At 52.0% G+C, this 25,914-nt stretch overlaps 1 protein-coding gene across 1 annotated transcript in view; it reads left to right on the forward strand.

The window, feature by feature from the left end:
- The window catches only part of ADCY2 (adenylate cyclase 2), a 480,497-nt gene that overhangs the window by 337,020 nt on the left and 117,563 nt on the right, over nucleotides 1-25,914 (forward strand). Inside the window, exons 8-11 of the mRNA XM_026659125.1 lie at nucleotides 20,268-20,426; nucleotides 20,783-20,915; nucleotides 21,355-21,531; nucleotides 23,395-23,438. Coding sequence (XP_026514910.1) covers nucleotides 20,268-20,426; nucleotides 20,783-20,915; nucleotides 21,355-21,531; nucleotides 23,395-23,438 — 513 coding nt within the window. The remainder of the gene's footprint in view (nucleotides 1-20,267; nucleotides 20,427-20,782; nucleotides 20,916-21,354; nucleotides 21,532-23,394; nucleotides 23,439-25,914) is intronic.

Genomic DNA, 25,914 nt, shown 5'->3' on the forward strand with positions numbered 1-25,914 from the left:
ATTGGGAGGTTTGGGGGGGGGGGGGGAAACCGGGCCCACCCTCTACTCCGGGTTCCAGCCCAGGGCCCTGTGGACTGCAGCTGTCAATAGTGCCTCCTGTAACAGCTGCATGACAGCTACAACTCCCTGGGCTACTTCCCCATTGCGTCCTCCAAGCACCTTCCTTTTTCTCACCACAGGACCTTCCTCCTGGTGTCTGATAACGCTTGTGCTCCTCAATCCTCCAGCACCATACCCTCTCACTCTCAGCTCCTTGTGCCTCTTGCTCCCAGCTCCTCACACTCACACCACCAACTGAAGTGAGCTCCTTTTAAAACCCAGGTGCCCTGATTAGCCTGCCTTAATTGATGCTAGCAGCTTCTTCTTAATTGGCTCCAGGTGTCCTAATTAGCCTGCCATAACTGGTTCTAGCAGGTTCCTGATTACTCCAGTACAGCCCCTGCTCTGGTCACTCAGGAAACAGAAACCCTGTCTGACCTGGGACTAATAGATCACTGTCCTGTAGCCCTCTGACCTGGAGGAAGGGAGCTACTTCTCCTCTTTCTCTGCTAACTGCTTGCTGGCTGCCTGCTAGACCCACTCACACCCTTGGTTGCTGCTGCTCCAGCTACAGCCCCTTGGGGGGGGCCTGCTAGCCCACTCCCCAGAGGAGGGGAGGGAGAGACCCCAGCCATTGCTCCTGCTGCTGGGGATGCCACCACCACCTCCACCTGAGAAGGGTCCTTCCTGCTGGCCACCAGACTGCCGCCTGGAGCTGCTGCATTTGCTGCTGGGGAGCTGCTGGAGCCCTGAGGAGAAGAAGAGGACCATCTGCCAGTGGGGGAGCGCGTAGGAATTCTACAGACCACCGTGGAGGGGGCCCTCCCGGTCTGAGTAACTTTTGAACTGTGCTCTTGTGGTGGGGATCTAGACTGTGTTTGTGGAGACACAGGGGGTGTGGCGTGGAGCCTGCCCCCTGGTCCATCTGTGTCCCCCCCCCGATCCCCACCACCACCATCATCGTTGCCCCCTTCACCACCCCCACCGGCTACTCACCATCTGCCTCGAGCTTCTGCCTCTGGGACTCAGCTGCTCACCTAGGCTTGCCACGCCCTGTTGCCACCATTGGGCCTGATACAGCAGCCAGCCTAAACTGCTTTTCCTTTTTGTTACAAGTGCACGTGCCCCCCCTCCTTTGGACTGACCCTCTCCCCCCTGTAGCAAGCCCCCAGCTTTACCCCTGCTACCTACCCATTTGCCCCTTGCAGCCTTTTGCCCCTCTCCCTTGCCCCAGCCCCTCGCTAGCTCCAGTTTGTTTGCCTGCCCCGCCCTTTCCCTTTGCAGCCTTTCTTTGTTTGACCCGCCCCAGCCTCTGATGCTAGCCCCGTGGTTCCCCTGCCCCATTCCCAGCCTGGTTGTTCCCTTCTCCCTGCATCCCCTTGCCCTGATTAGCCCCTCCCCTCGTGTGCCCATGTCCCCTCCCATGCGCTTGTGCCCCTCCCCATTTTAGTTTGACCCTGTTTCACTGCACTCCCCTATGCTGTTATATCCCCCCTTCCTTGGTGCGACTAGAGGAGCTGGAAACCCTCTCCGAATCAGTGACTGACCCCTAGCCCTTGATAGCCCCCCCCCCATCCAGCCCACCCCCTTTTTTAGCGCCCTCCTCCTCTGCCTGCAGCCTAGCGGGGAGGAGTGGTTGACCTCCTTCCCCCTTCCCTACCCCCCCTCCAGTGTTTGTTCTCCCCCGTCCTCATTATGGCAGGGGACGAGGTGAGTGGGACGCCTCGGGCAGACCCTACTGCCCCTCCTCCACCCGCCCCACCATCGTCCCCCCAGCCTCTACCTCAATCGCTGCTGCCGAGCCACCTGCTACCACCCCTGCTGGAACACTGGCAGCGGCGGGTAACAAGGTGACCTCCGCTGCTGCCACATCCCTCGCCCCCTCTGACGCTGGGGGAGTCCCCTCAGCCGGCAGGAAGGGCCAGGGCACAAAGAAGGGTAAAGGCCCCGCTAAAAAAACCAGGCCCTCCATGGCAGGGGGTGCCCCCACTGCCACGACCCCGCAACCGGCCGCGGCATCCCTCCCTGTTGTTCCCTCCAACAGCTCTGTGGGTGTCCCTCCCCCGGCCCCCAGGGCATACGCCCAGGTGGCGGAGGCCCCCCTACCTGCCGCTACATCATCTCCCCCATCCAACGCCTCTGCTACCATCTATAGCGGCCGGGGCCCCTTCCCCACCTTGACTAGGAAGCACGGCGTCCGTTGCCTCCTGGTACCCGCCTCGCCCCATGTGGAGACCTACGTGCGGGCGTTGGCGAGGGTGGTGGGGCCCACGGCCATTGTGGCAGCCTCCAAGATGTACGGAAAGGTCGTCTTCTTCCTAGCATCGGAGGCCGCCGCCCAGGAGGCAGTGGAGAAGGGCCTGGCGGTGGGGGGCATGTACGTCGCCCTGCAGCTGCTAGAAGACCTGGGCGCCCGACTGGTCCTGACTTCTGTCCCTCCCTTCCTTCCAAATGCCGCCCTGTTACCCGCCCTCTCTACCCTGGGGAGGCCAATCTCTGTGGTCAGCCCTCTCCCATTGGGCTGCAAAGACCCTGGCCTCCATCATGTCCTCTCATTCCGCCGGCAGGTACAGTTACAACTGCCACCGGCGGCACGTGACGGTGAGGCGCTCGAGGGGTCCTTCTTGGTCCCCTACCAGGGGGCCCGCTACCGGGTGCATTATTCAACGGGGGAGGCCCGGTGCTACCTCTGCCGGGCAATGGGACACGTCCGGAGGGACTGCCCCTTGGCCCGGCACGGAGGGACATCCAGGACCCCCGAGCCCCGGCAGGGTGCCGGTCCCGTCATCGCTGGCGCCCCTAGCTGCCCGGCGCCCGAAGCCGCCCCTCCTCCTTTCCGGCCCACCAATGCTCCCACTCGGGCCCAAGGGGTATCTCCCCCAGTGCGCCTAGACGAGGGGGAGGGCCCCGCCTCTGCCTCCTGCGATCTGGCAGGGCCTGTGGAGGAGGGTGAGGTAGGGATATCACCGGGCATAGAAGAGGGCATGTCCCAGGGAGAATCCTCCCTCCTACATGCTACCCCACCATTACTTCCCCGAGTCCCTAAGCCTTCGCCCTTGCTCCCTGACCCAAAACCTGTTAGCCAGCCCCCAGATGATGCCATGGAGGGCTGGTCCTTAGTACAGGGGAAGAGGGGCAAGCGGAAGGCTGGAGCTCCGCTCCTCCCATCTGTTGCGGTAGCCCCCCGGAAAACCAGGAATGGGGGCACCGATGCTGAGCCTTCCGCTTTGCCCCCGTGTGGATTTTGTCCACCACTGCCGGCTGGGGAAGACGTGGCAACATCAGAGGATAGCACTGTCCCTCCTCCAGAGTCCTTTCCTATGAAAGCCCCTGATGGAGCCCCTCTCGCCCCCATACAATCTGAAGCCCCTGCAAGCACCAAGGCGAGCGTCGCTTCGGGTGCGGGCGGGGAGAGCCCTGGGGTGGTGGACGGCGATCTCCCCTCCATTTATGAGGAGATCGAGGCCCTGGGTCTGACCCCGGTTACCCAGGGGGAGGATGACCCTTTGCCAGTGGGCCTCGATCTGAGCGACCTCGCCTCAGCCCCCCTTTCCCCATGTTCCGTCCCCTTACCCACTGCTTCTGCTCCCGCCTCCGAGGAGCCCCTGGACTCTTCCACCAACCCGGCTGCAGATGGCACCCCGCTAGCGGCCGCCGAGCCTCTTGAGATGGCACCCGCCATGCAACCGGGACCCAAGTCGCCAGAGGACTCCCTCATGGCTGAGGGGCAGCCAACCTCCTTTCCGGGTGGGGGCCCCATCGTTGATTCTCCACCTACGGATGCCGTGGCCTTACCATCTGTCTTGGAGCACGAGTCCGGCATCGCTGAGGGCCCACCTTCCTCCCCGCAAATCCCTGAGCCCATTTGCGGGGTGTTACCCCCCCCCACCCAGTGGCCTGGCTGCTGGGACCCCCAATCCCAATATCGCCCCTTCCCCTGTCCCTATTCCTGATTCCAGCCCTACCCCTGACACCAACCCCGTCCCTGTCCCCTCCACTTCCCGTGATGCTTTTGCCTCCCCTGGGGCTGTCTCCTTCTATATCTCAAAGGATGACCCCCAAGGAGTGGCCTTTGTTTTTCCCTGTCCCGACCCACCAGGGGCTGCTATTTTCCCTCCGCTGCCCCCCATTGAGCCAGGATCTGAGGCGGGCCACGTGGCGTCGGACCATCGGACGCCACGTCGAGGGTCTGCCCCCTGCTTACCCGTCTCGGTGGGCCACGGGGCTGTGACAGGGGCCCCACTGGGGGAAAGCCATAGATCAGTGACCCCACCCCCCCATACGCTGAGAGAGGAGCTACGGGAGTTCCTTGAGGACGTCCGTGGCTCCCGCAACAAGGTACAGCTTGCACTCCAGCGATGGGGGGATTTTCATCAGATCCTCCGGGCCACGAGGGCCCTCATGGGGGAGGGTAAGAGGACCGGGAGGCAGGCCGCTGCGGCCTACCAACGGGTCCGCCTCTTCCGTGGCTCTTTAATCGCCCACGGGGTAGGTCACGGATTGTTGCGCGGCCCGAGGGAGGCCGTGAGCGTCTCTGCCGGCGAGGATCCCCCCCAGCCCTCCTTATGGCACCGATCATCTTTGCAACATTAAACACCCGGGGCTGTAGGATGGGTCTCCGCAGGAGCCAGGTGCTCTCCTTCCTTCGGGACGGGGGGTACTCTGTGATTTTCCTGCAGGAGACCCATACGGATCTGGCCGCTGAAGCTAGCTGGCGGCTGGAGTGGGGGGACAGGGTCTATTTTAGCCACCTCACAGTTCGTACGGCTGGAGTGGCGACCCTGTTCTCCCCCGACCTACGGCCCAAGGTGCTGGGGGTTGCCGAGGCTGTGCCAGGCCGCCTGCTGCACCTCTGGGTCTGCATGGAGGGGCTTGTGGTTAATCTCGTCAACGTTTACGCCCCGACATTGGGCCCGGAGAGGTTGTGTTTTTATCAGCAGGCATCCGCCTTCCTCGGCACCTTGGATCCTCGCGAGTGCCTGGTCCTGGGCAGGGACTTTAACGCCACCCTTGAGGAACGGGACCGCTCGGGGACCGAGCAGCACCCGGCCGCCGCGGATGTCCTCCGGGAGATCGTCGAACATCACTCCCTGGTGGACGTCTGGTGCGACCACCACCGGGATGACGTTTCGACATTCACTTTTGTCCAGGTGGAAGTCCATCGGTCATACCACTCCCGGTTGGACCGCATCTATATGTCACGCTTCCATTTTTCCCGAGCCCACTCCTCCAGTGTCCGGCCGGCCCCTTTTTCAGATCACCATCTAGCCACTGTGACAGCCTCCCTCTGCGCGGAGAGGCCGGGGACTGCCTATTGGCACTTTAATAATAGCTTGTTGGAGGATGTGGGCTTCGTGGCGTCCTTCCGGGAGTTCTGGCTGGCCTGGCGAGGGCAGCGGCGTGCCTTTCCCTCGGCGCGGCGGTGGTGGGACCTGGGGAAGGTGCGCGCCCGGCTCTTCTGCCGTGACTACACCCAGGGCGCCAGCCAATGGAGGGATGCGGCGATAGGGCAGTTGGAACAGGAGGTCTTAGAGCTGGAGAGGCGTCTGGCCGCCAGCCCTGGTGATCCATCCCTCTGCGGAGCGTGCCGGGAGAAGCGGGAAGAGCTCCGGACCCTCGAGGACCGTCGGGCCCGAGGTGCCTTTGTTTGATCCCGCATCCGCCTCCTTCGGGAGATGGATCGCGGCTCCCACTTCTTCTACGCCCTGGAGAAAAAGAGGGGGGCCAAGAAGCACGTCACCTGCCTTCTAGCAGAGGACGGCACCCCTCTCACGGATCCAGCGGAAATGTGCTGGAGGGCCAGGGCCTTCTACGCAGGCCTTTTCTCCCCGGATCCGACCGATCCTAACGCTTGCAGAATGCTCTGGGATGAACTCCCGACGGTCAGCGCGGGCGACCGAGACCGGCTAGAGCTGCCTCTCACTCTGGCCGAGTTCTTGGAAGCCCTCCACCGCATGCCCACCAATAAATCTCCGGGCATGGACGAGCTGACTATGGAGTTCTACCGCGTGTTTTGGGACGTCCTCGGCCCGGACCTTGTCACCATCGGGCCGAGTCCTTGCAGGGCGGGGTCCTCCCTCTTTCGTGCAGGCGAGCCGTGCTTGCCTTATTGCCGAAGAAGGGGGACCTCCGCGATTTACGGAATTGGCGTCCCATCTCGCTCCTCAGCACGGACTATAAAATCGTAGCGAAGGCCATCTCGCTGCGGCTAGGGTCCGTGCTGGAGGATGTGATCCACCCAGACCAGACCTACACCGTCCCGGGCCACACCATCTTCGACAACTTGTATCTGGTCCGGGACCTCTTGGAACTCGGGTGTAGGGATGGTCTGTCGTTCGCTCTCCTGTCCCTGGATCAGGAGAAGGCGTTCGACAGGGTGGACCACGGGTATCTCCTGGGCACTCTGCGAGCGTTTGGCTTCGGGCCCCAGTCTGTGGGTTTTCTCCAGGTGCTGTACGCCTCCGCAGAGTGTTTGGTCAGGCTCAACTGGACCCTGACCGAACCGGTCAGCTTCGGGCGAGGAGTACGTCAAGGGTTCCCCCTCTCGGGCCAGCTGTATGCTCTGGCGATCAAGCCCTTCCTCTGTCTCCTCCGTAGGAGGTTGGCAGGGTTGGTGCTGCGGGAGCCGGAGCTGCGGTTGGTCCTGTCGGCGTACGCCGACGACGTGCTCCTCATGGTCCAGGGCCCGGGCGACTTGGAGCGGGTGGAGGCTTGCCAGACCATCTATTCGGCGGCTTCCTCCGCCCGGGTCAACTGGGTCAAGAGCTCTGGCCTGGTGGTAGGGGACGGGTGGCAGGCGAGCTCCCTCCCACCCGCGCGTCAGGCCATCCGGTGGAGCGTGGGTCCGCTGCTCTATCTCGGCGTTTACCTTTCTGCCACGCATCCGTCTCCGCCGGAGAACTGGCTAGGTTTAGAGGGCAGGGTGTCGGAGCGGCTCCGGAAATGGACAGGACTGCTCCGGTGTCTCTCCCTTCGAGGGAGAGCACTGGTGCTCAATCAACTAGTCCTGTCCATGCTCTGGTACCGGCTCAACACCCTGGTCCCGGCCTCGGGCTTCCTGACCACCCTCCGGACATTGATTCTGGAGTTCTTTTGGTCAGGACTGCACTGGGTCTCTGCGGGGGTTCTCCATCTACCCCTGGAGGAGGGAGGGCAGGGCCTGAAGTGTCTGCACGCTAGGTCCATGTCTTCCGCCTCCAGGCCCTGCAGAGGCTCCTTTATGGTGCAGGTAGTCCGGCATGGAGCGTATTGGCGCACGCCTTCCTGCGCCGCTTCCGAGGGCTCCGATATGACCGGCAGCTCCTTTATCTCCATCCGAGAGGTCTTCCGCGAGGCCTCTCCGAGCTGCCGATCTTCTACCAGGACCTCCTCCGGACCTGGAAACTGTTTTCAGTGACCAGGTCCGTGGCGGCCACCGTGGGGGCAGATCTCCTCGCGGAGCCCCTGCTACACAACCCCCAGCTTCGTGTGCAGGTGGCGGAGTCCCCCATGGTGCGCCAGAGGTTGGTCCTAGCAGAAGTCACCAAAGTCGGAGACCTCCTGGACTACAACCGGGGAGACTGGCTGGATCCCCTGACGCTCGCTCAGCGCATGGGGCTCTCCAGACCTCGTACTCCCCGGCGCGTACTTCAGGAGGTGAGGGCCGCTTTGCCGCCCGCTGCTCGGGACTATCTCGATCGGGTCCTGCGAGAGGGCACACCCCGCCCACCCTCCACTCCGAGCCCTCCAGACTTTTTCATCGGGCCCCTGCCCCGTGGACCCAACCAGCCCCCTCCCCGTCCATTCGCCATGAGCCGGCTGCACCATCTGCAGCCGGTTCTGTTCCGGACCGCACCAAGGAAACATCTATACACGCTCGTGCTCCATGTTCTTCATGTACTCACCCTCGCGTCCCGCCCCGATACGAAGTGGCGGGACCTTCTGCCACCTCTGGAGGGTGAGGAGTCCCGGTGGGCCAGCCTTTATTCTGCTCTGATCCCGAAGCCCACCGGAGACATCAGTTGGCGGCTCCTTCACGGAGCCGTGAGCACGGGCGTGTACTTGGTGCAGTTTACCCCTATCCCAGACACCTGCCCCTTTTGCGGCGTGAGGGAGACCCTGGCGCATGTTTACCTGGAGTGCGCCAGGCTGCAGCCCCTATTCCGGCTCCTCACGGATATTTTGTTAAGATTTTGGTTGCACTTTTCTCCTCACCTTTTTATTTATGCACTCCCTATCTGTCGCCCCACGAAGTCGCGGGACCTCCTGATCAACCTCCTTCTGGCCCTAGTGAAACTGGCCATCTATAAAACCAGAGTGAGGAGGTTGGCCGATGGAGTTTCCTGTGACTGTGGGACGTATTTCAGGTCCTCCGTTCTTTCACGTATCCGGGCAGAGTTCCTCTGGGCGGCGTCCACTGGCTCCCTTGACGCCTTCGAGGAGCAGTGGGCGCTGTCCGGGGTTCTCTGCTCGGTGTCCCCGTCTGGTTCACTTCGTTTGACCCTTTGACCTCACTCCTGTCCCTGTTCTTTTATTAGTTGTCCCCCGTAATTTTTTGGTCTCCAGGTCCTGTGGACCCCTCCTTAGGCTGGGGGGGGTCCTTTAGCAGTGGGCGGGCTTCACCCGTCCACTTCCTGGATCCCAATAGGTCTGGTCACTCAGGGAACAGAAAACCTGCTTAATCTGAGGTTAATAGATCTCTCTTATAGATCACTCTCCTGTAGCCCTCTGGCCTAGAGGGAGGGAGGTAGGGGGCTGCTCCTCCTGCTACTAGGTCCTGGGTTCTCCCTACAACTGCAGCTGCTGCTCCAGCTACTCCCCTGGCTAGGCCAGACCCCCCCCCTCCCTTAGTTGCTGCTGCTCCAGCTACAGCCCCTTGGGGGGGGCTGCTGGCCCACTCCCCAGAGGAGGGGAAGGAGGGACCCCAGCCATTGCTCCTGCTGCTGTGGACACCACCACCACCACCTGAGAGGGGTCCTTCCTGGTGGCCACCAGACTGCCGCCTAAAGCTGCTGTGTTTGCTGCTGGGGAGCTGCTGGAGCCCCAAGGAGGAGAAGAAGAGGACCATCTGCCAGTGGAGAAGCGCGTAGGAATTCTACAGACCACTGTGGAGGGGATTCTCACAGATTGAATAACTTTTGAACTGTGCTCTTGTGGTGGGGGTCTTGACTGTGTTTGTGGGGACACAGGGGGTGTGGCGTAGAGCCTGCCCCCTGGTCCATCTGTGTCCCCACCCCAACCCCCACCACCACCATCATCATTGCCCCCTCCACCACCCCCACCGGCTACTCACCATCTGCCTCGAGCTCCTGCCTCTGGGACTCAACTGCTCACCTAGACTTGCCACGCCCTGTTGCCACCATTGGGCCTGAAGCAGCAGCCAATTTAAAAAGACTTTTTCTTTTTGTTACAAGTGCACGTGCCCCCCCCTTTTTGGACTAACCCCTTCCCCCCTGTAGCAAGCCCCCAGCTTTGCCCCTGCTGCCTACCCATTTGCCCCTTGCAGCCTTTTTCCCCTTTCCCTTGCCCCAGCCCCTTGCTAGCTCCAGTTTGTTTGCCTGCCCCGCCTTTTCCCTCTGCAGCCTTTGTCTGTTTGACCCGCCCCAGCCTCTGAAGCTAGCCCCGTGGTTCATCTGCCGCACTCCCAGCCTGATTGTTCCCCTCCCCCTGCGGTCCCCTTGCCCTGATTAGCCCCTCCCCTTGTGCGCCCATGTCCCCTCCCATGCGCTTGTGTCCCTCCCCGTTTTAGTTTGAACCTGTCTCACTGCACCCCCCTATGCTGTTATATCCCCCCTTCCTTGGTGCGACTAGAGGAGCCGGAAAACCGCCCCGAGTCGGTGACTGACCCCTAGCCCTTGATAGCCCCCCCATCCAGCCCACCTCCTTTTTTGGCGCCCTCCTCCCCTACCTGCAGCCTAGCGGGGAGGAGTGGTCGACCTGCTTCCCCTCTCCCTGCCCCCCCCTTCGGTGTTTGTCCTCCCCCCATCCTTATTATGGCAGGGGACGAGGCGAGTGGGATCCCTCGGGCAGACCCTGCTGCCCCTCCTCCACCCGCCCCACCGTCGTACCCCCTAGCCTCTACCTCAACCGCCGCTGCCGTGCCACCTGCTACCGCCCCTGCTGGAGTGCCGGCAGCGGCGGGTAACGAGGTGACCTCCGCTGCTGCCACGTCCCTCGCCCCCTCCGCCTCTGGGGGAGCCCCCCCAGCCGGCAGGAAGGGCCAGGGCACAAAGAAAGGTAAAGGCCCCACCAAAAAGCCAGGCCCTCCATGGCGGGGCTGCTCCCACTGCCGCGGCCCCGCTACTGGCTGCGGCGTCCCTCCCTGCTGTTCCCTCCACCAGCTCTGTAGGTGTCCCTCCCCTGGCCCCCAGGGCATATGCCCAGGTGGCAGCGGCCCCCCCCGCCTGCCGCTGCATCATCATCTCAACCGACCACCACCTCTGCTACCATCTATAGCGGCCGGGGCCCCTTCCCCACCTTGACCAGGAGGCACAGCGTCCGTTGCCTCCTGGTACCTGCCTCGCCCCACGTGGAGACCTGTGTGCAGGCGTTGGCGAGGGTGGTGGGGCCCACGGCCATTGTGGCGGCCTCCAAGATGTACGGAAAGGTTGTCTTCTTCCTAGCATCGGAGGCCGCCGCCCAGGAGGCGGTGGAGAAGGGCCTGGCGGTGGGAGGCGTGTTCATCCCCCTTGAGCCGCTAGACGACCTGGGGGCCCGACTGGTACTGACCTCTGTCCCTCCCTTCCTTCCTAATGCCGCCCTGTTACCAGCCCTCTCTACCCTGGGGAGGCCGATCTCTGTGGTTAGCCCTCTCCCGTTGGGCTGCAAAGACCCCGCCCTCCATCATGTCCTCTCGTTCTGCCGGCAGGTACAGTTACAACTGCTGCTGGTGGCACCTGACGGTGAGGTGCTTGAGGGGTCCTTCTTGGTCCCCTACCAGGGGGCCCGCTACCGGGTGTATTATTCAACGGGGGAGGCCTGGTGCTACCTCTGCTGGGAGATGGGGCACATCCGGAGGAACTGCCCATTGGCCCGGCACGGAGAGGCATCCGGGGCCCCCGAGCTCCATCAGGGCGCCGGCCCCGTCATCTCCGGCGCCCCTGGCTGCCCGGCACCTGAAGCTGCCCCTCCTCCTTTTCGACCCACCAATGCTCCCGCTCGGGCCCAAGGGGTATCTCCCCCAGTGCGCCCAGACGATCGGGCGAGGCCTGTGGAGGAGGGTGAGGTAGGGATACCGCCGGGCATAGCAGAGAGCCTGCCCCAAGGGGATTCTTCCCTCCTACATGCTGCCCCACTTTTACCTCCCCGAGTCCCTGAGCCATTGCCCTTGCTCCCTGATCCGACCCCTGTTAGTCAGCCTCCAGATGATGCCATGGAGGGCTGGTCCTTAGCACGGGGGAAGTGGGGCAAGCGGAAGGCTCGAGCTCTGCTCCTCCCATCTGATGTGGAAGCCCCCCGGAAGACCAGGAAAGAGGGCACTGCTGCCGAGCCTTCCGCTTTGCCCCCGGGTGGATTTTGTCCACCATTGCCGGCTGGGGAAAACGTGGCAGCACCGGAGGATAGCACTGCCCCTCCTCCGGAGTCCCTTCCTATGGAAACCCCTGATGGAGCCCCTCTCGCCCCCTTACAATCTGAAGCCCCTGCAAGCACCAAGGCGAGCGTTGCTTCGGGTGCGGGCGGGGAGAGCTCTGGGGTGGTGGAAGATAATCTCCCCTCCATTTATGAGGAGATCGAGGCCCTGGGTCTGACCCCGGTTACCCAGGGGGAGGACGACCCTCTGCCAGCGGGCCTCAATCTGAGTGACCTCGCCTCGGCCTCCCTTTCCCCGTTTTCTATCCCCTTATCCACTGCTTCCGCTCCCACCTCCGAGGAGCCCCTGGACTCTTCCACCAACCCGGCTGGGGATGGCATCCCGCTAGCGGCCGCCGAGTCTCTTGAGGCGACGGCCAGTGCCATGCGGCCGGGACCCGAGTCGCCAGGGAACTCCCTCATGGCTGCGGGGCAGCCGACCTCCTTCCCGGGTGGGGGCCCCATCGTTGATTCTCCACCTACGGATGCCGTGGCCTTACTATCTGCCTTGGAGCACGAGCTCGGCATCACCGAGGGCCCCCCTCCCTCCCCGCAAATCCCTGAGCCTATTTGCGGGTGCCACCCCCCCCACACCAAGTAGCCTGGCTGCTGGGGCCCCCGATCCCACTATCGCCCCTTCCCCTGTCCCTATTCCTGACTCTGGCCCTGCTCCTGACATCGACCCCGTCCCTGTCCCCTCCACTTCCCGTGATGCTTTTGCCTCCTCTGGGGCTGTCTCCTTCTATATCTCAAAGGATGACCCCCAAGGAGTGGCCTTTGTTTTTCCCTGTCCCGACCCACCAGGGGCTGCTATTTTCCCTCCGCCGCCCCCCATTGAGCCAGGGTCTGAGGCGGGCCACGTGGCACCAGCCCATTGGACGCCACATTGAGGGTCTACCCCCTGCTTGCCCGTCTCGGTGGGCCACGGGGCTGTGACGGGGGCCCCATTGGGGGAAAACCATAGATCGGTAACCCCACCCCCCCCATACGCTGAGAGAGGAGCTACGGGAGTTCCTTGAGGAACGGGACCACTCGGGGACCGAGCAGCACCCGGCCGCCGTGGACGTCCTCCGGGAGATCGTCGAACATCACTCCCTGGTGGACGTCTGGCGCGACCACCACCCGGATGATGATTCGATGTTCACTTTTGTCCGGGTGGAGGTCCATCGGTCGCGCCACTCCCGGTTGGACCGCATCTATTTGTCACGCTTCCATCTTTCACGGGCCCACTCCTCCAGCGTCCGGCCAGCACCTTTTTCAGATCACCATCTAGCCACCGTGACAGCCTCTCTCTGCACGGAGAGGCCGGGGCCGGCCTATTGGCACTTTAATAATAGCTTGTTGGAGGATGTGGGCTTCGTGGCGTCCTTCCGGGAGTTCTGGCTGGCCTGGCGAGGGCAGCGGCGTGCCTTTCCCTCGGCGCAGCGGTGGTGGACCTGGGGAAGATGTGCGCCCGGCTCTTCTGCCGTGACTACACCCGGGGCGCCAGCCGACGGTGGGATGCGGTGATAGGGCAGTTGGAACGGGAGGTCTTAGAGCTGGAGAGGCATCTGGCCGCCAGCCCTGGTGATCCATCCCTCTGCGGAGTGTGCCGGGAGAAGCGGGAGGAGCTCCGGACCCTCGAGGACCATCAGGCCTGAGGTGCCTTTGTTCCATCCCGTATCCGCCTCCTTCGGGAGATGGATCGCAGCTCCCGCTTCTTCTACGCCTTGGAGAAAAAGAGGGGGGCCAAGAAGCGTTATCTCCATACTGATTTATACCTGCCTCTGGAAATTTCCATTACTTGCATCTGAAGAAGTGAGGTTCTTACCCACGAAAGCTTATGCTCCCAATACTTCTGTTAGTCTTAAAGGTGCCACAGGACCCTCTGTTGCTTTTTAAAAATTCAGACTAACACGGCTACCCCTCTGATACTTGAAATTTGGTGTACTTCATGGGGGCATCGGGTCATTTGACCAGTTTTGGTTCCCTCTAATTTTTCCCGTGCATGTGCGGAATGAATTTTGTTATGTGTACCAATAGGGAGGTGACGTGTGGCGGGGGTGGGACTGAGGAACTCGGTGTGTGGGAAAGGACTCAGGGCTGGAGCAGAGGGTTTGGTGCAGAGGGGTGAGGGCTCTAGCTGGGGATGCAGGCTTGGGGGTGGGGCCAGGGATGAGGGATTTGGGTTGCAGGCTGTTCCAGGGCCACGGCGGGGAGAGAGGACTCCCCCCAGCCCTCTCTCACCCCAGCAGCACCTGGGCTGGGGGGGAGAGGTGCCTCTCCCTGGCCGCAGCAGCTCCGGGGCTGCAAGAGAACATCTCTCCCCACCGCTCCCTGCCGCAGCCCTGAGCGCCTGCGCAACCCTTGATAGGCTTGGCCACGCAGCTTAGCAGGAATTTAGCATTTGACCAAGATTTTGAGTCATTTGACTAAGGAGTTACCAAGTTAGACTCACCAGCCTCCAAAAAGCCTGTTTCCTTCTCCTGCTTTGCACTGTTAAACTGAGGGGTACTGATGACTGGATGAATCACAGACCTCTTGATGGCTGTGAACTCACTCTTCATTAATTAATCACAAGCCTATACCTAAGACAAAAGGAGTTTTGACTGAGTGTCCGGAGGTTGCTACTGCTACAAATTGTGAATTGTGGGTAGCAATTTTAGTTCGCAGGGAATATAATTAAAGTATGCGGGGGGAGAGGAATTAGACATGGGAAGGGAGGTATATTAGCAAGTGGAGGAATGAGGAAGTATGAGGAAGGAGTTTGGGGCTGCAGCAAAGGGGTCCGTTACAGAATGCTTTAGACAGCTTTAGTTTTCTGGTAACATTTTTTAAATATTAATTGACATCTTTTATTTATTTTGACAGCTGTATTATTTTATCTAGGTAATAACATAATTTGTTACAATATTGTAACAAATATTATAGCTTGATCTATTATATCTCTATTGCAAATGTATAGGCCTAAAGCATAGAAGGTAAAAGAGAAATTTACTTCACAGCTTAGGGAAGGTTTTTGGTTAGTATTTACTCAACCTACATCTCCTCTTTTTGAAATACAGAACAGCATCTGCTGTTTGACATATTTTAAAGGCTCAGGTCTAAACTAAGCCAAGATTTTGGACTTTTTATGCATGTCTGTATTGTTATTAATAACTCCATATTTCCTTCATTGTCACTACATCTGTGTGATGACCAACTTGCTAAAAACTACTTGCAAAACCTCAGAGGTGGATTTACCATGAAACAAACAGTGCGGTGGCATTGGGCCCCAATGACAGGAGGGCCCCCAAAATGCAGGACAAATCTCATCTGACAACCTGCCCCCATGTCCCGGCTGGCAGTGCAGCAGGGCTCAGGCAGACAAGCTGCCTACATTCCATGGCTGGTGGCCGCACGCCTCTCCCAGAAGCACCTGGCTGCTGGCATGTCCCTGTGGCCCCTAAGGGGGTGTCTCCGCACGTTGTCCCCGTCCCAAGCACCGACTCCGCAGCTCCCATTGGCCGGGAACTGTGACCAATGGGAGCTGTGGGGGCAGCGCCTGTGGGCAGCGGCACACAGAGACCCTCTGTCTCCCATGCCTAGGAGCCATTGCCAGAGGCACCCACACTTCCTCCCAGAGCCCGCACCCCTCACCTCCTTCTGCAACCCAACTCCCTGACCCAGCCCAGAGCCCACACCCCGCACCCAAACTTCCTCCCAGAGCGCACAGGGCCCCACTAACTCTAAATCTGCCAGTGCAAAACCTAGAAGGAAGAAGAATGCTTGTAGGAGGAAGTCATCTAATATGCATGGGATTTATTTTTCTCTCTCTGACATATTTTTTTTAGTTGTTTCAGGTCAATACATGTGTCGACACTGGGGCTCTGTGAACTACAAAAGTAAAGCACTTTGATATTAAAACTAGCAATTGTGCATAGATTTTGATGTACATATGAGGATAGTTTCAGCTCCAGTGGCCCCTAAAGTAGAAAAGGAATTAGACCAAATTGTTAAGTGATAGAAAAAATTAGAAAGCCTAGTTAGTCATCTGTGGTTTTAGTCCCTTATTCAGCCTGGTTCTTAAACACATGACTATCCCAACTGAAGTAAAAAGTTGTGATTACTCCCATGTAAATATGTGAATAGTCCTACTGATCATCTTTATTTCAGAATGCTTTACTTCTGTGGTCTATGTTACACAATATGGAGTCAATATGTCTTACAGTTATTGCCTTACTTATAAAGGAGCTCAGTATCCACGACTCCCATCGAGCCATATGCACGTATGCTTCCTGTTGTACTAACAGCAATTGTACTTCAATTGGGTGGCTTAAGCATAAAGCTAAGATGTCCTGTGAGGGAATATTGAAAAAAATTTGTTTGTTTAGTCTGAAGAAGAGAAGACTGAGAGGGGACATAAAAGGTTGTTACAAGAAGTAGGGAGACAAATTGTTCTCCTTAACCTCTGAGGATAGAACAAGAAGCAATGGGCTTAAATTGCAGGAAAGGACTTTAGGTTGGACAATAGGAAAAACTTCCTGATTGTCAGGGTGGTTAAGCACTGGAATAAATTGCCTAGGGAAGTTGTGGAATCCCCATCATTGGAGATTTTTTAAGAGCAGATTAGACAAACGCTTCTCAGGGATAGTCTAGAGAATAATTAGTTCTTCCATGAGTGCAGAGGACTGGACTAGATGACCTCTTGAGGTCTCTTCAGAGTCATACAATTCTATAAAAAGAACAGGAGTACTTGTGGCACCTTAGAGACTAACAAATTTATTAGAGCATAAGCTTTCGTGGGCTACAACCCACTTCTTCGGATGCATATAGAGTGAAACACATATTGAGGAGATATATATACACACATACAGAGAGCATGAACAGGTGGGAGTTGTCTTACCAACTCTGAGAGGCCAATTAAGTAAGAGAAAAAAACTTTTGAAGTGATAATCAAGATAGCTCAGTACAGACAGTTTGATAAGAAGCAAGTGTGAAAATACTTACAAGGAGAGATAGATTCAATGTTTGTAATGGCTCAGCCATTCCCAGTCTATCACTTCAAAAGTTTTTTTTTGCCACAAGTACTCCTGTTCTTTTTGCGGATATAGACTAACACGGCTGCTACTCTGAAACCATACAATTCTGTGATTCTATGACAAAGAAATATTCTACATTTCATTTTAAATTCTGTTGTTGTTTTTCCTTCACCTCTCTCCCGCACAACCATCTGGTGCCCTTCTCAATTAAATATTACTCAGCTAGAGGTTCTCAACAGCTGTCTTTGATTTAATCTCATGAAATTCTTTTTTGTTCAGAGAACATTTTCATTGACGTGAAAGTAATTGTTGGAACAACAAAAACCCTTTAAATAGGGTGAGCATTCAGTTTCTGTAGTCCTGATTCAGCAAAGCACTTAAGCATGTGTTTAAGACTGGGAATTTAATGGGACCCAAAGTGCCCACGTCCCAAATGAAATCAAATTAAATGGGATTTGGGCACTTTAACTCCTTTTAGGCTCCTTTGAAAAATCCTAGCCTAAGTGCTCTTCTGAATTGGAGTGTGTATATTCTTAATTTCTGTATCTAGTTGTCTGTATGCATATTTATTCAAGTCAGAAAGTCATTTAGGCCCCAGATCAGCAAGGCACTTAACACATGCCTAATTTTAAAAATGTGAGTAGTTCCACAGCCTTAGACATTTTGCATCCATAACTCTAATTTACAATAGTCTTTCTAATTCTTCTTTTGTTAATACATCCCTCCTTAAGGAAATCCAAAAGAAACCAAGAACTTGCTTTGGTTTCCTCTGAAAAAGCCTGCTAGTTAGCCAGAACAGCACTTTATCTTACATAAGAAATATTAAGAAGAAAAGAAAGCATTTTAACTATTTTTTTTTTTATGATTCAACCCTTTTAATATAGCTCTTCTTAAACAGGATATATGCAGGGCCGGTGGAAGGATGTTTCGCGCCCTAGGCAAAACTTCCACCTTGCGCCCTGTCCCCGTCCCCGAGCCCCCCCCCCGCGGCCCCCCCCCCCCCCGCCCCCCCACCCTGAGGCCCCCCCCCGCGCCCCCCCCCCCCCCCCCCCCTGAGGCCCCCCCCCCGCCCCAGCTCACCCCTGCCCCGCCTCCTCCCCGAGCACGCTGTCACTGCTTCACTTCTCCTGCCTCCCAGGCTTGCGGCACCTAAGCTGATTGGCCTCCCCGCGCTCTACTGCCCCAGCTCCCTCTGCCTAAATGCCAGCGGCGACCGGGGCGGCCGAAGATCCAGCCGCCGCGGTCGCTGCCAATGAAAATGGCGCCCCCCAAATCCTAGTGCCCTAGGTGACTGCCTAGGTCGCCTAAATGGCTGCACCGGCCCTGGATATATGGTAATTGCTTCCTGAATTAACCCAACCTTTTGCATTAACAGACTTCACATTCCATGCCACTCCAAACATTTTGTTCTTCCTTACATGAAAATGTTTCTAATGTGTCTTTAAAGTGCCTTTTCTTCAACTACATTTTATTCTCCCAGTCTAACTGTCCTGGGTATGATAGCAATAACAGTTCATAATGATTTCATTTACTAAACTGTGTATTTTTGTAATACTTAATATTTATTGATATTTGATTTATTTTCTTTACAATATTCTGTAGCCTGTTTCGTGATCCGAGGATCAACATAATTGATTTCTTGTAAGCTTTTCTGGGTTGTGTTTTTGTTTGCTTTTTGCATCACTGTAATAACAGATCAAAACTGAATAATCTCGGTATAATGTTCTGATGACTTCTGATACTCATATTTCTTTGTTGTTTTGAGTTCTGTATGGAGCACATTCTGCTCTCTCTTTCTCAGCTGTGGAGAGCACATTATTCAGCAGAAACTGTGTGGTCACTGGGTAGGGAACGTGGGTTAGGATTTGAGAAGCACTCACAGGGCATATTGGTCCTCTGTAAATGGCAAAATTTTGTGGGCTCTGTCCATGCTCCCACACAGCACGATTTGGGGGCAGGGAAAAGTTGGTCTGGGGAAGGAAAGCTGTGCTACCCACTGAAGCTTTTGATAGACAGATACATTGGCCATCTGTGAAGCAAGGATATGGCAGTAACAGACAACTGTAACCTTAGGGCTGAAGTTAGCAGCGGCATCCTGAGTTATGAGGATTCATTGCTGCTCCCGCTCCCAGAAACCCTCTGTGTCAAGAATGAAAACCAACTCAGAGTTTGTGGTCCACACAGAAAAATGTGACCTTGAAACCTGATTCAAGCTAATTCAAATCCTCAAATTTCATATAATATTTGTCAACTTTATGACCTAAAATGAAATGCAGAGGCCAATTTGCTATCTTACTTTTGGTCAGGATGTCACTGGAAAAAGATTTAAGGCCTAAATTTCAACTGCCTTTGACCCTTGTGTTAGCCACCTGTACAAAGCATTTGCTAAATACTGCTGTTCTGATTTGGTAGCATTTTATACCTGTTTTGCACAGATGGCTAACACAATGCACAGATGTAAATGACTATCAAGGGTGCAAGGTAGGGGAGAAAATAAATAAATAAAGCTGGGAGACCTTTGTCCTCTCTGTTGTTCTCTACTGAAGCACAAAAAACTCCCAAGGATGTTGATTTTCTGTAGTAGTCTGTTAAAAAGATATATTGCACTACAGTCCTGCAGAACAAAGCTGCATTTATCTTATGGGACTGCTTACAGAGATCACTTACCAACAGTATGTCAGCTACAGAAAAACAGTGTAAAAGAGCAGTAGTGGAAAGGAAACATGCATTATCAAGTGAATGGGGCCTAGAATATCTGATAACTCCAACCCCATCTTTCATAAAAATAATTTTGAAGCATGATTTCATTGTACAATGGCAGTCAAATAAAACTCCACCAATTTTCACCTTCTGGGCCAAAGACCATTTCAGAAATGTTACAGGAAGATAGGATTTGCCATACGAGATTAAACCAGTCATCCATTAGGTCCAGTGCCCCATTTCTGCCCAAGCCAATTCTTGCTTCAGAAGAAAGAGAAATGACTGTGCCATATTTGTTCCATAATTCAACAGGCTAGTAATGTGGTGCCATTCTTTCCCTTAGACTGATTATGTTACCAATATCATGTACCAAACCCTACAATAACTACTGTATGTGGATCTCTTTGTAGCAGTATTTCGTACTGCCACTCTGAACCTCACAAAAAAGAAGATTTCCCATGCTCAGTATCTTCCAAGTTTGATACACAGGAATCGCACCTTCATTCCATGGAGTTAAAAACATTTACAAATATTAATAACACTTCTTTTGAGGTAGGTAAATATTATAGGTTAACTGAGGTACAGAGAAGTTACATGATTTATCAAAGATTTCACACGTACTTGGCAACAGAGCTGGGATAGAACAAAGATCTTCCAAAGAGTTGCAGTTCAAGCTTAGTCAGAAGGCCAAGTTTCTCCTCTGTATGGCTTACTATTCCTAAAATAATTAACATGGGTATTAGAAAAGGGAACTCTAGTTTGGACTTAGAATGAGTATTTGTTACAAACGAATGGTTCCAAAAATGTGACAATAGTGATAACATATAAAAAGTAAACCTTTTAGCAAAAGAAAGCATCTGAGTAACCTGGTACTAGAGATAAATGAAATAAGGTACCATTACCATTGTTGTTTGGCTTTCTTGTAAATTCAAAATTATGGACCCATGTTGTATCCTAACATCATCTTCTTCTTAACTGTAGGAAGGTCAGAGATGCAACTGGAGTTGATATCAATATGCGTGTAGGAGTGCATTCTGGAAATGTCCTTTGTGGTGTTATTGGGCTACAGAAGTGGCAGTATGATGTATGGTCACATGATGTTACATTGGCAAACCACATGGAAGCTGGAGGAGTCCCAGGGTAAGGCTTTGTATACATGAACTTTAATACATTTTCTTATCAAATAAATAATATATAGATAATTGATTGCAGACTTTTATGAAGAAATCTTAACCAGGAGTTAGAGCTTCTTATCAATAATATGTTTTAGTTGTTTTCCTGAGGGAAGGTATGATTCAAGCTGATACTTTTTATACGGAAAACCCCAGATTTGTTGCTTTCTACCTGATTTGTGCACATAAGAACTTTTGAAAATGGCACCCTTAATTATTGTATCTTTCATTTACAAAAATCTATATAGGAAAACTGTTGAATTTTTTTGTTTTCAGTTAAAAATAATGCTATACATTAATATTTCTAATGTTCCATAATTTCAGCCGTGTTCACATTACTTCAGTCACTTTGGCACATTTGAATGGAGCATACAAAGTGGAAGAAGGGGATGGAGATGTAAGGGACCCATATCTGAAGGAGCATAATGTTAAAACCTACTTTGTAATCAATCCCAAGGTTAGTAGTACTTGCGTTTATGCTGTCAACCATAGTTCTATTTTTAAAAAGATTATATTCTTTTATTACACACTTGTACACAAAATGTTACTCAGAGAACAATGATTTTGACAATTTTGACAACAATGATAGTGTTGCCAAGAAGTACTATACAAATATTACCTGGATTGGAACAGAAACCTTCTGTTTGATATATACAGTAATGGCCAGATCCTGAGAAGAAATGAACTCTGCAACTCCCATTGGAGCCACGGGGAATTGCATGCTATCAGCACCTCTCAGTTATAGTTAAATGTATGGATATATAGTACCATATAAAAGCATGAGAGAATGCACATATGTTTGCGTGTCTGTGAGCGCACTCGTGTGGTTTACAACAGGATTTAACCATGTACTATATTAAATCATCTATAAATATTCATCTTTTTTTTCCGCTCAGGGAGAAAGGCGAAGTCCTCAGCACCACTTCAGACCCCGGCATACCTTAGATGGAGCTAAAATGAGAGCCTCTGTCCGCATGACCCGGTACCTGGAATCTTGGGGTGCAGCCAAGCCATTTGCACACTTACACCACAGGGACAGCATGACCACTGAAAATGGCAAGATTAGTACCACAGTATGGGCCTATTTATGTCATTTCAAACTATGTAGCTATTTTGAAAGAAAAATTAACTCTTTGGTATTAAATGTTCTATTATTTCCTGAGACAAGATGGGATGAGGTAAAATCTTTTATTGGACCAAATTCTATTAGTGAAAAAGACAAGATTTTGAACTTAGATGGACCTCTTCTTCAGGTAACGTGGTCCAATAAAATATATTACCTACCCACCTTGTCTCTCTAATATGCTGGGACAGACACAAGAACAAGAACAGTGCAAAAAACTACTATTTCCTGTTTAAAAAAAAACGTATGCATCTGTATTTTGTTTCTCTTTTGAGATCCAGTTTTAAAGGCCAGATCCAGTGCCCACTGAAGTCAATGAGAGTCTTTCCATTGACTTAATGGGCTTTGGATCAGATTTGAAAGGGCCAAATTCTACTATCAGTGCAAGTCTGAAATCCCACTGAAATCAACAGGAATGTGTGTGCACATTGGAGAGCGAACTTGGGCCTTCTAGGCCTATGGACTCAACCCCAGGGTATAGTGTGGTTACTTTGCACCACCGTGCAGGCAGTTTCTGGATTAAAAGCCAGTGCTAGACAGCCACAGGAGAACACCAGTATAGAGAGATTCTCTGAGAGGTATATTCTCTCACTGCAGTATAGGCATAGTTGGGGAAAAGGCAGCATGGCCAGGGCTTTCCTGTGCCCTTCAACTGCTCTAAGTTATCCTGGAGTACACAAGTCAGCAGCATCTGCCTTTCCAAGCTTCATTGTGGGCTCCTCAACCATAGATGAGGATTTGGGTCAATAGTTCTATAGCACACCATTAAATTCTGCACCCTTATTAGATAAGAGATTTTTTTTCTGATCATTCAGTCCCAATGTCTCTGTTATTACTGCACATCACTATCATCTACTACTGAAAAAGCAAAAAAAAATAAGAAAAAAAGGAAATTCTGGTTGTACTCAACATTTGAATTCAATCCCATATTCCTTGCACCAAGAATGAAGGGTTGAACCCTGTAACTTCTCATTAACTCAAGATTTTTGATCAGTAAGTTCAGTACATCAAAGCAAAAATATAAAGTTAATGCAACCAGGGCCGGCTCCAGCTTTTTTGCCGCCCCAAGCGGCGAAGGGAAAAAAAAAAAACGATTGAGGTGCCGCCGAAGAGGAAGAGAGGGAGTGAAGGACCCACCGCCGAATTGCCGCCGAAGACCCGGATTTGCCGCCCCAATAACGGACGGAGTGCCGCCCCTTTCTATTGGCCACCCCAGGCACCTGCTTCCTTCGCTGGTGCCTGGAGCCGGCCCTGAATGCAACATGTTAACCATAAAAAGCATGAAACTAATATTTAGTCACAAAATAATGGTTGCTGTCAGCAATCATCGTCATTTTAAAATAATGGTCATAATCTATATTTGGGAACCTAATCAGATGTTACTTAATTTTCAAAGGCACTGAATAACCCTAGCTCCCATTGGAAGCAATGGGAATTTTGGCATTGATTTCAGTGGGATCATGATTAGGTTCCGAAGTAGTAAAACTTATAGGGAAAAAGCTTTTTGGATCCAACCAAATCATATTAACAAATTAATATTTACATTGAAGCTTGTTGCCTAATCATATTTTCCAAATCATTCCCCTTTTCTGCTTCATTGAAACTTATTATGTGAAAAGGCTTCTACTTATTAACACCCGTTTGAAAACTTCATATATTGATCTGGTAACAGATTAATTAGCACTAATGTATTTGCAGAGTTTTCTTCTTGACAAATTTTGCATCACTATAGTCTAACAACTATTTTCAACATGAGGAATATTTTCAGAATGTTCTACATTTAATACAGGTCCCCCCCCCCCTTTTTTTTTAGGATGTGCCAATGGGTCAGTATCATTTCCAGCGTTGCAGAGAAAGGTATGTATAAATTTATTCACATAAAGTACCATAGATACAGCACTTTTACCACTAAGAGCCATTTTTTCCCAAAATATGATTTTTAGAGCAAGTCCTTCCAACAAAGAGATTGGATGTAAAACTAGATATATTTTAAAGTGGTGCTTATTAATTATGGATGCACATCTGCCAACAAACAGCATTAACCCTATAGAAAGTTGCATTGAAGTACAGTGTGGATCATTTGAAAGTGAAGCTGCCTCATTGTCCCCTAGTGGGGGTGCTGGTAAGGGTTTTTTCAATTGACAATTAGTTTTTTGAGTGTTACTTACTTCATAAAGTATCTTCAGAAAATATTATTGTGGTTCAAGTGCTGGTTTGTGTCATATTCTGTGTTACTGCCGGACAAATGATTATAAATTCACATGATAAAGTTCATCTTGTCATTTTTCATGGCTGAACTTTCCGTTAGTAGGAAAGATTGAGAAGAAATGGATGTAGGTGAACTGAAAAAGTTCTTTTAAAAAAGAAAGGAGTATGGCTGTTTTTTTTTAAATAAAATTAGCATGGTATTGCAAGAAAATTAGAGCTGTATTTCATCTTTTTAAGAACCTGAGAAAGCTAAACTGTAAATAACATATTTTCTTCATTGCTATAAGTGATATCACAAGTACCATAAATTGTTTTAAAAGAACCATTCCATTCAAAACTAACATTTTCATTCCCTTTGCCTAAGGTGGTAATTCATCCTATCTGTGGTCTCTCTTTATTCTCTTCCAATGTCCCTGCCCTGCATATATATCGTACGTTATCCAAAGGTTGACAGGAAGCCAGGTAGTCCTATTCAACAGCAGTTCTGGATCCCATAGGAAGACCAACCTTTCGCTGATCCTACGAGACCTGACAAACACATCCTGGCTTTAAGGCTATAGTAGATTAGTTATGTTTCAATTTGCACAGAATGTGAAAATCGTGTATGTCAGCACTGTAGTGAAAGAGTGAACCATTTTATTGTGGTATTTTCAAAGAATGAAATTCTTTCAAATGCTGGAAATGCTTTTGTTTTCTTATTCTTTAATTGTACTCTAAAATAGACTCCAAAGGTTCAACAAAAAATGATGATTGTATAACTTGGCCTGAAAATATAATATAGCTTATGGCCAAGATTTTCACAAATAGGAACCTAAAATCAGGCTCCTATATCCATATTAAGGCACTTGAATAAGTAGTGATTCTCAAAAGAGCTGATCACCCAACCACTCCCAGTGAGGTCAAAGGGAACAGTTAGGTGAGTGCTCAGCTCTTTTGAAATCCCATCTTCTTAGTTATTTGCTAGATAGGGTTAGATAAGATTGGACAAGTGTCTGTTGTTATCCTGGACTACTTGTAAGAAATAGGTGATAGACACTTGACACATACCTAATAGTCATGAAATCAGTGATACATTTCAATAGTCTTGAAATCAGTTGCATTCAGTGGAAAAGTAATAGGGTTCTATATAAACTACTCTACGAACCTACGCTATCTTATCCATTGAACCATCCTGTAGATCCTCAGTTATTAAGAACTAATCCAAAAGTCATGGCTCAGAAGGAGGAAGGGCTTGAGTTAACCTTGCCAAAATTCAAATCTGTGAGTTATCATAAACTCTAGGAGTTCAGGTAGTTCAAATCTGAGGTACTACCTATATCTTAAATTTTGGATATTAATCTTGAAAGGATGGAGAGAAAATCTGGAGATATTTGAGATGCTCCAGGTTTTAGGAGAGCACAACTTCTGAAGTGAACAACAAGTGAAACCTGGTGTAACAGAAGAGAGTCCCATACATGCAGACATTATGTCCATTCCATGCCCAGCTAACTTAAAATAAAATGAACCTTTTTGTTCATTATAGTAGTTTTAGAGACTATATAAAGAGAAACCTGATATATATTTGAAAATAAAGTTTTGAAAACGATTATTTCCAAACCCGCTACTGGAAAGTTCTAGATCCTCTATTCAGGCCATAAAAAAGTGTTCCTATGAATGTGACTGGCATGTTCTTACGTATTCACACAACGCAGACAAATATTACCAAAAATAGCTGCAGCAAATATGGATATTTTTAAGGAGCTGAGAATATGAAATTCTTTTTTATAAATTCATTACATTACCAAGGTGAGCACTTTCCTTTAACTGAAATTTCCTCAACTCTAATTTTTTGCAAGTGTGTTTTGTTTTATTTTTAAAGCACCACCTTATATTTTGCTTTTAGATAGTATGTTCTTTGTGGGATGGATTGTCATAGAATCATAGGGTTAGAAGGGACTGCAAGGGTCATCTAGCCTAAACCCCGGCCAAGATACAAGATTTGTTGTGTCTAAACTATCCAAGACAGGTGGCTATCCAGCCTCCTTTTAAAAACCTCCAGTGAAGAAACTTCCATGGCCTCAGGAGACAGTCTGTTCCATTGTCCTACTCTTAGGAAGTTTTCCTGAAATTTAATCTAAATCTGCTA

The sequence above is a fragment of the Terrapene carolina genome, unplaced genomic scaffold, assembly GCF_002925995.2.
Source record: "Terrapene carolina triunguis isolate 2854851 unplaced genomic scaffold, T_m_triunguis-2.0 Scaffold580, whole genome shotgun sequence".
Classification (NCBI taxonomy): Eukaryota; Metazoa; Chordata; order Testudines; family Emydidae; genus Terrapene; species Terrapene triunguis.